We start from the raw sequence: 14,211 nt of genomic DNA on the forward strand, positions 1-14,211 counted from the left end.
TCAGCCTCCACTCACGAAAACAAACCTTAAGTCCATGACTCTGCCACTAATCTGACAGTAAATCACCAAATGCTGGCTATACCTCACATCAGCTGTTCTTCTCATCCTTCAGTATCAGCTGATCCACTCTTTCTTTTTTTTTTTCCTGTTAGTGCTGGTCATCCATATTGGCTCACTAGGAGATCGGACAAGCACCAGAAAAAATACGGTTGGCAGCAGCCTGTCCCCACAGTCTTTCTGTAAATGAACACTTGCATGTTCTCTGCTAGATCATGGAGTATTGTCCTGGCCTGCGGGGACAGGAGGCTAAAAAAGATCTAGTCACCTAAGAAATCACACGCTCAGTAGTATAGATAAGGTCATCTAGAAATTAAGACTTATCCCCACACAACTTTACTTCTCTCTTGGGTCCAGCTCCAAAAGCAAGAAATCCTGAACCAGTAATTAAGTCCAGTGACAATTCAATCCTCATCAATATGCTGAGGATGTCTACTTCTGCATCACTTAATGAATGCCACAACCACGACTTCCCACTGTCTGGACGAGTGAGGATGTAGTTAAGCAGCAGCTAAAATCCAGCTGCTCCACTAATTAAAACAGCTCACGTTGATCAGCATAGGGAAATCCTTTCAGGAATTGCTCTCTAGCTGTTTCTTCAATCACTTATTACATATTCATGTGCTTGTCACTGTCATACTTTGGGATTGTATTTTAGCAACTAAACCTTCAATTTTAAGGCAGAACACAGGCAGGAAGTCAAAGCAAATCATGGCAGCAGATGATAACATTTCACACTTCAATTCTCACAGCAGCGTACAAGTCATGAGGTTACAAAAGCTTCCACATTTAATAATGTCCAGCTTAGACCTTGAAGCTGAAACAACTCCCACATTTTTTGTGAATCTGAGTCACTTGGCTTGTGTGCGCTCTGAACTAATTCTTTCCTGATCCTGAGCTACAGACTTACTAGCTAGATTTCCTATAGCAACCTGAGCTGAACTGCCCCTAACCTCAAGATGAGTGTATAAACACAGCCATTCCAGAAAGGCAAATCCTTAGAGCATGATTCAAGTCATTCTCAACTCTTCATTGTACCTTGACTGATTTCAGCTCCCAATAAAATGTATGCTAGAAGAGTTTGACCCTCCTGTAACAGCTAAAAAGACTCCCCGGTATGCCATCTATCAACGTATCACACTCACTGTAATGATAAGCCTGCTAGTATGTTTTGATTAAAATCAGTAAATAGTATTTATGATTAATGGCAATTTAATCTTGGTGGTAAATAATTCCAGGAGTAGAAAACACCTGTAATTTTAATAATAGCATAATAGCAATGTAGCACTGTAAATGTAAATGAAAGTATCACTGAATTGTTACAGTGATAAGGACAGGATACTTGGGCCCAGCCAGCATTATATTCAGACACAAAAGTAACAGTTAAAAAACAGAAGGGAAAAACCAGCGCTTTCAAACAGAACAATTTAGTAAAGTGCAGCTGCTGATGGAAATACTTTACCATTAAAGTCTACAGAGTTTCTGCATTTGCACATGGGGAAAGATGACAGTGGCCTACTTTTACAGTCAAAGAGTACAAAACAAAGCCTATTTCTGAAGAATGGTTTTTTGATTCAACTATTTGCAGTTGCATTTCAGTCAGTAAATCAAAGCCTTCTCTAGCCACTGACAGGACATTCTGCTTGCTTCATACATCTCCGTACATCAAATATAACCTGGCGGCTAAATGAGCTCCACAACCTTTGTAATTGACATCACAGATGAATAAAATCTGGTTTAATCATGAAGGATGAGCAGGACAAAGGCATAAAGAAAACCAGTAAATCTGGATCCACAGGATTCAAGATATCTTTACAGGGCTTTAACTATTATAAAGTATGAATATTAGATTTTCTTCAAATAGTTTCTATATTTCATAGAACACACGAGTATAGTGGTAAGATTATCTTTAAAGCTTTGTAAAGGGAAAAAGTGGTATGCTCTCATCTGACTAGAAACATTAATAATGACTATAACAAAATAGATAACACTTCTTTTATAGCAGTGAGTATGTTAAATCCCTACTAAATCAGTTATCTGCAGATCAGCAAAGAGAAAACAATAGAGAATGGGTGGGGAAATCACCCAAAGAAAATAAAAGATGGGTATATTTCAGCTGGACTTTTGAAAATAGAGAAGCTTCAGAATAGAAACACAAAAGAGCACTGCTCCAGAGAAGAACAAGCAGGAACAAAAGGATGTTGACTGCAAGGGCAAGAACTCAGCAGCACCCAGATGATTCATACGCTGGAGGTGAGAAATCCAGTGGAGAAAGCTCAGGTGCTTGCAAGTATACAGACTTCAAAGACATCACAGCAGTAATCAGACCAAGGGAACAAGGTACAGATGTTTCTTATTTTGCCTCGATATGTTTGTTTCCTCTGTAAAAATAATCTGTAAAATATACGCTCATTTGCTTCAACTACTGTGCATCCTTTGAGAGGAAATTAGAGTGTAATGAAGGAGTTCCTAGGGAATCTTGAGGCAACTAAGGCCTCCGACAGGTGAATTACTGAGTCTCACTGCCCAGGAACACTACCAAATGGGTTCTACTGCCTAGTCAAAGATTAGCAGCCCAATTCCAGCGGTGTAATACAAAAGACAGATGTTTGGAATCTAAAATGTAAAGTTCAACTTAACCCACAGAACTGGGATTATGAGAAATGTTCAGTACTGGTGTGACCTCAGTGCCAAAAAATCACTTGAGTGCCTTTGGGAATTCCAAAGTATGACAATTGCCAATGCTAAGGTATTAGACAAGTCCCATGCCAAAGGATTTCTGTGCTCCTTCAGCTGAATTCAATTTCTTCATAGGCCAGCCGAGTCAAATAAGCAGCATGAAATGTGCTGGAGTTTAACCTTTAGCTGAGTGAGGAAACAAAGGGAATTTCCTTATTGTTTTAATTATAGATGTGTGTTGAGAGCAAAGGTATTTGTTGTGAAGGGACAGCCTACAAGACAGAAATATTAATACATATGCACCAAACATAGTGAAGCTTTAACTCAGCACTTAAAAATGAGAAACAAAAAACCCAAAACCCTGTCTACAACACAAATGTGAACCAACAGCCAAAAGATGTGTTTAAGAATAGTACAAGGTCGCCCATATAAAGAAACATACTGGCTTCAAACAGGCCGTTTGTACTTATAAACAAAATAAATCATTTAACAAACAGCAGAAACACTAATTTTCAACCCTCTTACATTAAAATCTCACAGAAGTAAAACTATCTTCATGCATGATCACATCTTGTTGCAATGTACTGCTGACTCACCCAGTTACACCCTACAATATGTGAGATCCATGAACTTGTAACAGTGGCCCTTACAGAATGCACAGTGCACAGAAATTGTCAAATAAAATCTCATAACCACACCCTTCATTGGACCTGTCTTTCCAGAAGGTGCCCTGCATGCAGCTCAGTCAGAGAAATGGCATATTTTCCTGAACACTTTTCCCTTACCTTTACTGAAATGCTTCCTTTTCTTCTATGCCACAGATATTGACAGAGCTTTTGGTTACAAAATACAGAAAATGATTCACTAGAAATTTGCACTACACAACAACAAAACAAACATTCACATATCTGTAGGTCTGCAATGTTATACCTCTGAGTTTAAACATGATCTTAAACTTCAGTCCTTTTTATACATTCACAGAGATCCAGGAACTCTGAGATTAAGGTCAACCATTCCAAAAAGATATGCATCAAAGATTATTTTTCAAGTCTTTTAATTCTGAATCTACAAGACTGTTGGTAAGGTATAGTGTATAGGTAAAGTTAATACCTTTGCCAGCCCAAGCTGGGGAAAAGCATTCAAGTTTACACATACTCAAATTATTTTCCAAGAGTGAAACAGAAGCATCGACCAACAGAGCCAAAGAAATTTTTTAGATCATTCTGATGCCTACAAAACCTGCATCTATCCCACTGCAAAATCCTGATAGGCAGGAACAGCGCTGAATTTGCTGTAAGAACAAAATACCTACCTCAGCAACCGAGAGAAGGCCTTTAACCTCCGGGGACATTTCTCCAGAGATCTCATCTTTGAGCAAGTCACCATGCAAACATACTGTAAGACAAAAAGAACTTCCTCCACCCTCAATCATATATCCTGGCTGTCTTACAACATCACGAACCTCAAATTATATGGCAAGTCAGTAAATACTGCATTCTCTAATGGATGATTACAACTTGGAAGAAATAATCACTATCATCACTTTTTGCCACTCAACTAAATTTAGCTTCAGAAACAAACACCTCGTGGAACAGATTGAACCGGACTTTGTCAGAGCAACAGCCATAAGAAATACCTCTCCAAAACATTTCACAGCCACAGATATCAATGCCCTTCCCTCGCCTGTAAGTGTCCCCCAAACACATAGATCTATCACATGTTCCTCCATGCACTTCAACCAATGCACCACATGTCATCAGGTAAATTAGGCAGAGGAAATTAAACAGCCACAAAGATGAGCTTATTCCGGCAACCAAAAAAAAACCCGGAAAAAACAGGAACCAGTGGGGTTACCCTTCTCTTGTAACAACCACTTCATCTCTGACCTCTAACCCTTTAAAAGTTCAAGTTCCACCTGAAAATGATCTATAATCTTTACAAGGACAGGCACAGAAAATAAATAGTACTTTTTTTTCGGTCTCCAGTGCAACTTAAAGGCCCTGGATTCAGATAACATAAGCAGGTAATTTATCTAATCTCCACTCTCAGTGATGCCCGTAATTCCAAAGGCAGTAAATCATTCCCGTCCTTTTTCTCATATCAGTCAACCTTCTCTCCCCTTGCTGACATGCCTCTGGGCCTCCAAAAGTAATAGCGACCTTTTCTTTAAGACCACCTAATTGATTGACATGATCTATTTAAAAGCAGAAAACAACATTTTAACTTTCTCGAGAAGCAGCAAAGCTATAGGGAATGACAGCTCAGTCTCTTACATTACAGAATGTAGAAAACATTATATAAAACTAGCTAACACCAAGCTCAAGAGCCAGAGAGACTTTTCAACGTGCAATGTGAGGTTAAGCTTTGGCACTGCTTGCCACAACACACTGTAGGTGCTAAAACTCTATATGAACTAAAATAAAAACTAATAAAAACCCACTGTTGGCTAATAAACACAAAGTATCACTTCTCTCAGAGAGCACTGCCAGCAGGGCAAGGGAGGTGATCCTACCCCTCTGCTCAGCCCTGGTACAGCCACAGCTGGACTGCTGTGTCCAGTTCTGGGCTCCTTAGCACAGGAGAGACATGGAGCTCCAGAAGCAGGTCCAGAGGAGGACAATGAAGATAGTAAGACTGGAGCATCTCCCTTAAAATAACAGGCTGAGAGAGTTGGGCCTGTTCGGCCTCGAGAAAACTGAGTAGGGACCTCATCAATGTCAGTAAGTGTCTGAGAGGAGGGTGACAACAGGATGGAGCCAAACTGCTCAGTGGTGCCAAGCAATAGGTCAGGAGGGAAGGGGCATAAAGTGATGCACAGGAAGTTCCACCTGAACATGAAAAAGAACTTTTTTACTGTGCAGGTGACTTTGCCAAATTATCCAGAGAGGTTGTGGAGTCTCCCTCGCTGGATATACTCAAGAACCATCTGGACACAATCCACACGATGTGCTCTAGGATGGCCCTGCTTGAGCAGGGTCCTTCACCTGGGTCACAACAACTCCAGGCATTGCTACAGACTGAGGGAAGAGTGATTGGAAAACTGGTTGAAAAGGGCCTGGGGATGCTGGTTGATAGTGTCTGAACATGAGCCAGCATACGTCCAGGTGGCCAAAAAGGCCAACGGCATCCTGGCTTGTACCAAAAACAGTGTGGCCAGCAGGACCAGGGCAGCAATTGTCCCCTGTACATGGCACTGGTAAGGCCACACCTCAAATCCTGTGTTTAGTTTTGGGCCTCTCACTATGGACATTGAGGTGCTGGAGAGTGTCAAGAGAAGGGCAACGAAACTGGTGAAGGGCCTGGTGCACAAGTCTTGTAACAAGCAGCTGAGGGAACTGGGAGTGTTTAGCCTGGAGAAAAAGAAGCTCATGAGAGACCTTACTGCCCTCTACAACCACATGAAAATAGGTTGTATCAAGGTGGGGGTCTGCCTCTTCTGCCAAATAACAAGCAAAAGGACAAGAAAATATGGCTTCAAGTTGCACCAGAGAACTGTGTTGTCATTTCAGATCTGTCTTTGATGGAAAAAATAAATACTGTTATTAACAGAAAGCATTTCTAGTTCACACTGTAAAAAGTTCATTTAACAGAACTCATTTCCTTGTCAACAGCCTTAGAAGGAAGAAGACAGATTGAACAGTAAAGCAAATAATCTTTTGTCCTATACACCAGTAAGGTGTGGTGAGAAAGCCTCTCCTGCAACTGTCATTAATGTACTTGTCCCACGATACTGTTCTCTTTCTTCCTAGTTGTCTGACCTTCACCCGTCAGGAGCACTACATGCTTTTAGCTATTCATGGACCTGTTATTTTAGAAGGGGCCGTGGTAACAAGGCAATAAAACAACACAATAGTTTTAAAAACAGTTGCCCAAAGAAAATGTGCTTTTGGAAGAGGAAAGAAAGTTCCTGACCCGGTCCAACCACAAAATGGTATCAGTACTGTTTGAACTAATACTGTATTCATAGAACCATAAAATCGTCAAGGTTGGAAAAGACCTTTAAGATCATCAAATTCAACTCTCAACCCAGCACTACCACTGTAACCCCTGAACCACTAAAACATTAAACTGTATCACCCAGCGTCAGATCCATCTCTTGACCACCTCCAGGGATGGTGACTCTATCAGCTCCTCGGGCAACCTATTCCAATGCCTGACCACCATAACAGCAAAATTTTTTTTATAATATCTAATCTGAATCTCCCCTGTCTCAGCTTAAGGCCACTTCCTGTAGTCCTCTCACTTCTACAACCTCCTTTCAGGTTCTAATACTAGATACCAGATACTGGTGTGTGAGGTATTGGGGAAGAAGAAGCCCAATGACATGAAATAGAAGAATTATAATAGTAAAACTAAAGCTGTTTCTTTTTACTAAGCATTTATTCCAAGCAAAAGTATTGCCTAATAAAAACGTGACAGCACTGAGGTACTTCTTTTGCTTCAACCAGATATTATGCTATAGATTAAAAGAGAGATTTAACAAAGTAATTATTGCTTGTGGTTGGAACACCCTGATTAGATTTGGACCTTCTCTTTAATTAGAAGTCAACCTTTGCCTCAAGCCTCAGGAGATGGCAAAGTTCACCACATTCAGATGACAAGCCTCTTGTAACAATGCTCCCAAGATTAAGATGCAGCTATGCATACTTATAAAGACCATACTTCTATGAATACTTTCCACATCTAGGGGTGCATGGTCTAATTTCAGTCCTCTGTAGCAAGGGACCCTCCTATGGCATGAAGAGACCTGCTGGTGACCTGCCTTGGCTGTAGCCTCCAAGGGAACAGGCAACATGACTTTTCATGTCACTGAATATTAGTTCTCTTCTTGAAGCTGAAGCAGCTGCAACAGATGAAAAAGCAGCTCATCCTTGTCTACACTAAGGGCTAATACTAGCTCAGTTGAGCTTGTGATTTGTCACAGATGGCCAAAACTAGGACAAACTCAGTATGTAAACATGGCTTAAATTCAAATGGTGATGCCTGCATTGAGCAAAATACCACTTTTGAAAAGAGAAATTTTGTAGCAAAATCAGAAATGCAATCTTTCACAAATGACAGGATCAGAGTCTGAAGTACAGCTGTGCAAACTGTACATTATACTGTACTTTCTACTGAAATACAGTAAAGAGGAAGAAATTTTCAATGTGACAGGCCTCACTAGGAATACCTTACCCCCATGATGTAGTAAGAATGCAACTGTAACATGTTTTAAAAGAGTACTTGATCAATCATTTCAATGTTCAACCTGCCAAATCAGATGCTGCTACTTAAGGTAACTGATTCCCTATACTAGAATAAATAACAAAGACACCAAAGAATAACTTACAATGAAATTATAAAGTAGGTGAGCAGTACAGAAAAAGAGAACAAAAAAAAAAAGAACGAAATAACAACCTCTTCTCTTTTGTGCACATCAGAGTAGAGGCCATGGAAACGAACACAATGTAACTGCAAACTGAGCTCTCCCACTCAAATTCCAAAGGCAAAGGAAAATGTAGATACTGAGCCTAGACAGAAACCTACATAAGTCCTTAGGGAAATAAACCAAAGCTCCAACACTCTTAAAATACCAACATGAAATTCTTTCAGAGAGAACCTAACAATTACTGTTTCAGCATTGTAAGTTTACAACCTGCTGAGTCTGCCTCCTCAGCCCTGACACATATCCTATAGGCTTCCCTTAGCAGCTCCTCCGCCTTTTCTGTTTTCTTTGAGAGTATTACAAATACCTTTGGAAAGAATTCTTTCCCAGCCCTCCTTCCCAGCTACCAGATGAATATCATCTGCTGTTCGTCATAGAGGGGAGGAAAAAAAATCATAAAGAAGCAGAATTATAACCATGACTGATTAATTTGACTTTAAAAAAGTGATGTGCAATTGTGTCCTTCCTGAAACCACCTTCTTAAGAACTAGTGTCTAGCATGGTTGTTCATGTCCTAGATAATTCTCCTAATGCACAAGGAGTGTGGCCATGTGTCTGGATGGTCGTCAGTACTTTCCATAGGAGTCTATTCTGAAAGATGATGGGATGGTAAAACTTGCTCATGTACACAAGATGCCCAAAGAAGCAGTGAAATTCTTTCAGTGAAGACAGAGGGTGAGCCTTTTTCTCTTTATTCTTTCAACAGCCATCTCATTTGCAGCGTTATTTTCCATTATGAATTAGAATAAGCACTGGAGAGCAGCCCAGACAACGGAAGGAGTTGTTCAGGGCACCAGAGCAAACAGACCTTCAGAATTCCCTTTGCAGAAACCAGTAACAGAGAACTCTTTTATTAAAACAAATCCCTCTTCTCTGTTTAGGAATAAGGGATCTAGGAGACTGGCTAGGATGCGCCCTTCACAGTAACTCTTTACTGCTATCTGTGAGATGAATAGCCAAAAATACCCAACACAAAAGTGATGAATTGACAACATTAAAACAAACGCCCCCAGGAACAGGCTCCAGATACTCCTGTGATCCCTAACTGCCAAAAACTACACTGAACCCATTTGCCATTTATTCCTCTGCTCTACCTGTGATTCTTTTTTTCTCATTTACAGGTAAGTATAAACTGAGCAGGGTGAAAACTAACATTGCAAATTAAAAGTTAAGCATAATGATTTATTGTAGCAAAGAAGCTACCAAAGAAACATGCTGCACAAAATTGCTCCAGCTTATTCTACTCCCAGAAGCAAAAGCTCTGACGTGAAAGCACGTGCTGATGAGAAACACATGATAAACAAAGAAAGACACATAAATAGATTCCAATTTCAAGTTTCACCCGTTTCAATCTATATTTAACCTGTTGGATTGCACTGAGTGAATGAGTCCAAAATTTACCTCTTGGAATGAAAAATATGGAGTCATGTGACCCCGCTTTTAAGATAACAAGAAAAGCCACAGCTCGGAACCCCTGCTTCCAGTTCTGCCATTGACTGATTGTGGAACTTGCAAGAAATCACTCTGCTCCCCTATGCTGAACCTGCTTCATCTGTGAAGACAGCTATTTTTTTCCTTGGAGATCAGCCCTCTGATCCAACTAACCACATGAGCATTGACAGCAGCCCAAAGGAGAGAATGAGTCCTTTCCTTCTTGGAGCAACACAGGCTTAGTTCAGCTCAGGGCAATTGTGAAACTGCACCCCAAGGATTTGGGAAGGAGACTAGATACTTTTTAGAATTAACCCAACTTCTGGCCTACTGAGAGTGTACAAAAGCAGGACATTTCTATTTTCACAGCCTAAAAGCATGCTTAGACTAAGAGTAATCTGAGTAACTCCCTAGCCATAAAAATTACAAAAGCTAAATGTAACGAGTAAGAATATCACAGTAAAACATCCCCCAGCATTCATTCTTTCTTCTACACGCAACCCTTCCCATTCAGATGGAGTGCCAGCAAGGTTCAAAGTCTCAAACTTCAGATCTGTATTACAGTCTGTAACACTGGCCTAGATGGGGAAAACCCCGAAATTTTCCTATGTAAAACAGAAGCATTGACAAGGCTGTCCAGACATTGCTAGTAGACAACACAAGGGTTTTAAACAGCCGTAATGAAAAACTGTACTTCAGGATGTTTGTGTGAATGAATTTGGTCCTTCTGGATATTAAGTAGTCCAGTGTTTAGACTGCTTCTTTTGGTAGTGTTTCCCACAGCCGTATCACTTGGAAATAAAGTTAGTAAGTGACAGTCAAGCAGCCTGTGAGTGGGTTGAAAATAAGTAGGCTCAATCTCCCACTCCTGGGAGATTTTCAAATCTTGGCTAGAAAAAAACATCATGGGCCTGAACTAGCACCAGCATCTTCCCACTATGAGCACAATGCTTGATTACATGACCTGCATGACCTTCCCACCATTCTGTGATTCCTCAGTACAGAAGCGGCAGAAGTCTCTCCACACTGCCCATCTGACTAAGACAGAGCAATCACCAACAATACAAAGTTTAACAAAAACAAACGCCAGATTCTACACCTCAGATAGGGCAACCTCGGATGTACATACAGACTGGGGAACAAGAGGCTGGAGAGCAGCGCTGCAGAAAGGGCCCTGGGGGTCCTGGTCCATGGCAAGCTGAACATGAGCCAGCAGTGCCCTGGCAGCCAGGAGGGCCAAGCGTGCCCTGGGGGGCATCAGGCACAGCATCGCCAGCCGGGCAGGGGAGGGGATTGTCCCACTCTGCTCTGCTCTGGGGCAGCCTCCCCTCCAGTGCTGGGGGCAGGTCTGGGTGCCACAGTATAAAAATACATTAAGTTGTTAGAGAGTGTCCAGAGGAGGGCCATAAGAATGGTGAAGGGCCCTGAGGGGAAGCTGTGTGAGGAGCAGCTGAGGTCACTTGGTCTGTTCAGTCTGGAGGAGACTGAGGGGAGACCTCATTGCAGTTACAACTTCCTCATGAGGGAAGGCACTGATCTCTTCTCTGTGGTGCCCAGTGACAGGACCTGAAGGAATGGCCTGAAGCTGTGTAAGGGGAGGTTTAGGCTGGATATCAGGAAAAGGTTCTTCCCCCGGAGGGTGGCTGGGCACTGGAACAGGCTCCCCAGGGAAGCGGTCACAGCACCAAGCCTGACAGAGTTCAAGAAGCATTTGGACAATGCTCTCAGGCACATGATGTGACTCTTGGGGTGTCCTGTGCAGGGCCAGGAGATGGATTTCAATGATCCTTGTGGGTCCCTTCCAACTCAGGATATTCTACGATACTATTAAATGACTGACTGTAATGGTTACAACACAGAAAAACCTGTTACTGTCTGTTTTCTCAAGACCTCAAAAGCATATTGATTTGTAAAACCACCTCAGTTTAATTATAAAGTGGGGACAGTTCCACCACATTGTCAGGCCAGTGCCTTAAGATTCCCTTCATGCTCTGTTAAATGCTTAAGATCTTCATTAAAGGGTGTCTTTTAAGGCTTCACAGAGGATCTGGGAGAACGCATTCTTAAGCTATAGTCAGACTGTTACTGTAGTATTTATTAAACACAATTCCACAAAATCAACATTACATAGCAGAGGAAACAGAAATGCAGGGAAGCTTTCACTAATGGAATTCTGCTACATTAAAAATAATCCCAAACAACTAAAACCAAAGTTGGATACAAAATACCATTCATAAAAATGATCGCTTGATTTACCAGAGCCCCACTAAAGGGATCAGTAGTCCCTTTGATCAGCCACTTCAAGTGCTTGTTTATAAAGGAACAAAAGACGACTTTTGTCTATTTGTACTGTTGACTTGATGCATTTTAAATAAAAAAAGCTCAATTTAGTTCAATCAAATGAAGGCAAGCAGCTGTAAAAGAACTTAAGCACACTACAATCAGCAGGCAGACTATATGCCCGTAAAACCTAGGATCTGTTTCTAGAAATGAACTAATTATTTTAATCCCCCTCCCCATTTTTCACAGTAGACACTGATACACTAAAAATCAAGATTTCTTACTTGACTTCAAGTGATTGATACCCTACTAAATCTCTCAATAAATTGTTGCAGTTGTTACCTACCTGCATGCTCTCATCTCCAAGGTCAAGGCAACTACAATGAATTATATCAAATTACAGGACTGTGTTTCAGGATTTTTTGATCCATAATCCTTAACCAAAAGAAGAAAAAAAAAATCCAGTTCCTTCTACAAGTTTTACATGTTCAGGGATTAACTGCAAATACGTAGATGCCTGAAATTTTCTATTCTATTACTATCATATAATTTTCAGTTTGAAAACATTTAGAGGAATAAAGATCTACTTCTTTTGACCTAATTGACCTGTGTTACAGCAGTGCATGACCTGAAGCTATCAGAGACAACAGTACAAGCATGACCTGACAGTAAAATCAAGAATTGTAATTACAGGCCACTCTTACCAGTAGAGATATATTTTAATACTGTCTGAAATGTAACAATTGAAGGATGGCTATTAGGTCACGAAACTAAATGTCTTTTGATAAAAATTTAACACAGCAATAGGTATTATTTGGATTCAGCGAACATTTGTTTTGATCTTACTAATGTGCTATACTTAACAAAAAAATCAGCGCAGAGCAGTACATGAAATAGATACTCACAGGCCCTGTTCTGCTACTCCTTGCTTTATCTAAACTCTCCTGAGTGTCAGATGGTTGCTAATTACCAAAAGAGGCAAAAGATAATGTAATGCACATTTTGTAAACATTACCTAATATCTGTTTCCCTCCCTTTAAATCATTATCTATGGTCTTTGGTTCATCCACTCTCCAGATTTCTTGCCCATGCTATGCTAGATCCCTGTATCACCCCTCAGAATGCTCCCCCCTTCTGTAGCATTTCTCCCAGTCTAAACGTTCGATAGGCTAATAACCAAACCAGAGTATTTGTCAAAGTTCCCAATACTGCTGTAAAAATTCTTCTAAATGGCACCACCCGATAATAAAGTAACTATATTAATGACCATTTATATACTGCTCTACCTAGAACAGGCTTTTTTATATGTCTCTCATTGCAAAGGAATTATGTTCAAGCTATGTCTTAAAACTGTTCCTGTCTCACTGTATATAAACTTTTCATCCCTAATACTGCAAAGACTCAAGCACAAGCCTGAAATACATCTAGAAATACACAGGCAGAGAAATATGTAAGAATAGGAAGTTGGAAAGGGCAAGCTTTAGACCCCTGAAATCACAAGAAATATTATGTGATATTTTAATACAATGATCATGTTCCAGACCAAAACCTAACCTTACAATGCATGAGGAAGAGTTGGTGGTGGATATCTGGGCCTTTTTCTGGTCTCTTCTTATCCCAGTGTTCTACATTTGTACTTAGACTTGATAGACTTCTGGGCAAGATCTCACCAGAGTTTTATATAAAACAATAAACTACTTCTCTGGCTCTCTCTTGGAAACATCCACATCTGCTATTTCATCTTAGGTTATCTACCTTTCTTAAGACTCACTGCTTATTCCTTCATCTTGTCAGATGGTCTCCCCATGTCCACCTCCAATATTTCATAGTAATTCTAGTGCAGAAATTCTTGTTTCTAGAACTTGAGTTCAAGTACCAAGACCTGCACCATCATTTTTGTTCCACTTGAGATCATGAGAGAGATAGTATCTTGGGTTTTTAAGATATGCATCCCACAATAAGCAGTTTAAGGAATAAGTAGCCAAGATGCCTCCGAACCATTGTATTTTCTTCTTCCCTTGTCACAAACTGCTCCCAGAGAGCGCAGTGTCATAAGCACAGTAGCTCATCATAAAATGGCATAAAACTATCCCCAGTGAAATTCAAACAGCTCTGAAATGCTCCCCATGTTACAAGAGAAGTGTGCTTTGCACTTCAATTTTAGCCTTGCATACTTCACTGTTTAGTTTTACCTCAAGTCTTCTATCAAGGGGCTCTGGCCTTGATGGAACCGCAGCTCTTTTCCTAAGCATGATATGGCCAGACTGAGGATAAGAATCTCGCCCAGCAATTTGTCACCACAGAATTATACTTCCAATTATAATGAGAGATGAACCATT

At 40.6% G+C, this 14,211-nt stretch overlaps 1 protein-coding gene across 5 annotated transcripts in view; it reads right to left on the reverse strand.

The window, feature by feature from the left end:
- SH3D19 (SH3 domain containing 19) overlaps positions 1-14,211 on the reverse strand; it is an 82,207-nt gene that overhangs the window by 49,259 nt on the left and 18,737 nt on the right. For 2 of the 5 annotated variants that reach the window (XM_032109557.1, XM_032109556.1), the window contains exon 1: positions 4,049-4,119. The exons of the other annotated variants lie outside the window; for them this stretch is intronic. In XM_032109557.1, coding sequence (XP_031965448.1) covers positions 4,049-4,104 — 56 coding nt within the window. In that variant the 5' untranslated portion in view covers positions 4,105-4,119. Of the gene's footprint in view, positions 1-4,048; positions 4,120-14,211 lie in introns of those variants that run through there. 5 annotated transcript variants of the gene reach the window in all.

The sequence above is a fragment of the Corvus moneduloides genome, chromosome 5 (assembly GCF_009650955.1).
Source record: "Corvus moneduloides isolate bCorMon1 chromosome 5, bCorMon1.pri, whole genome shotgun sequence".
Taxonomy (NCBI): domain Eukaryota; kingdom Metazoa; phylum Chordata; class Aves; order Passeriformes; family Corvidae; genus Corvus; species Corvus moneduloides.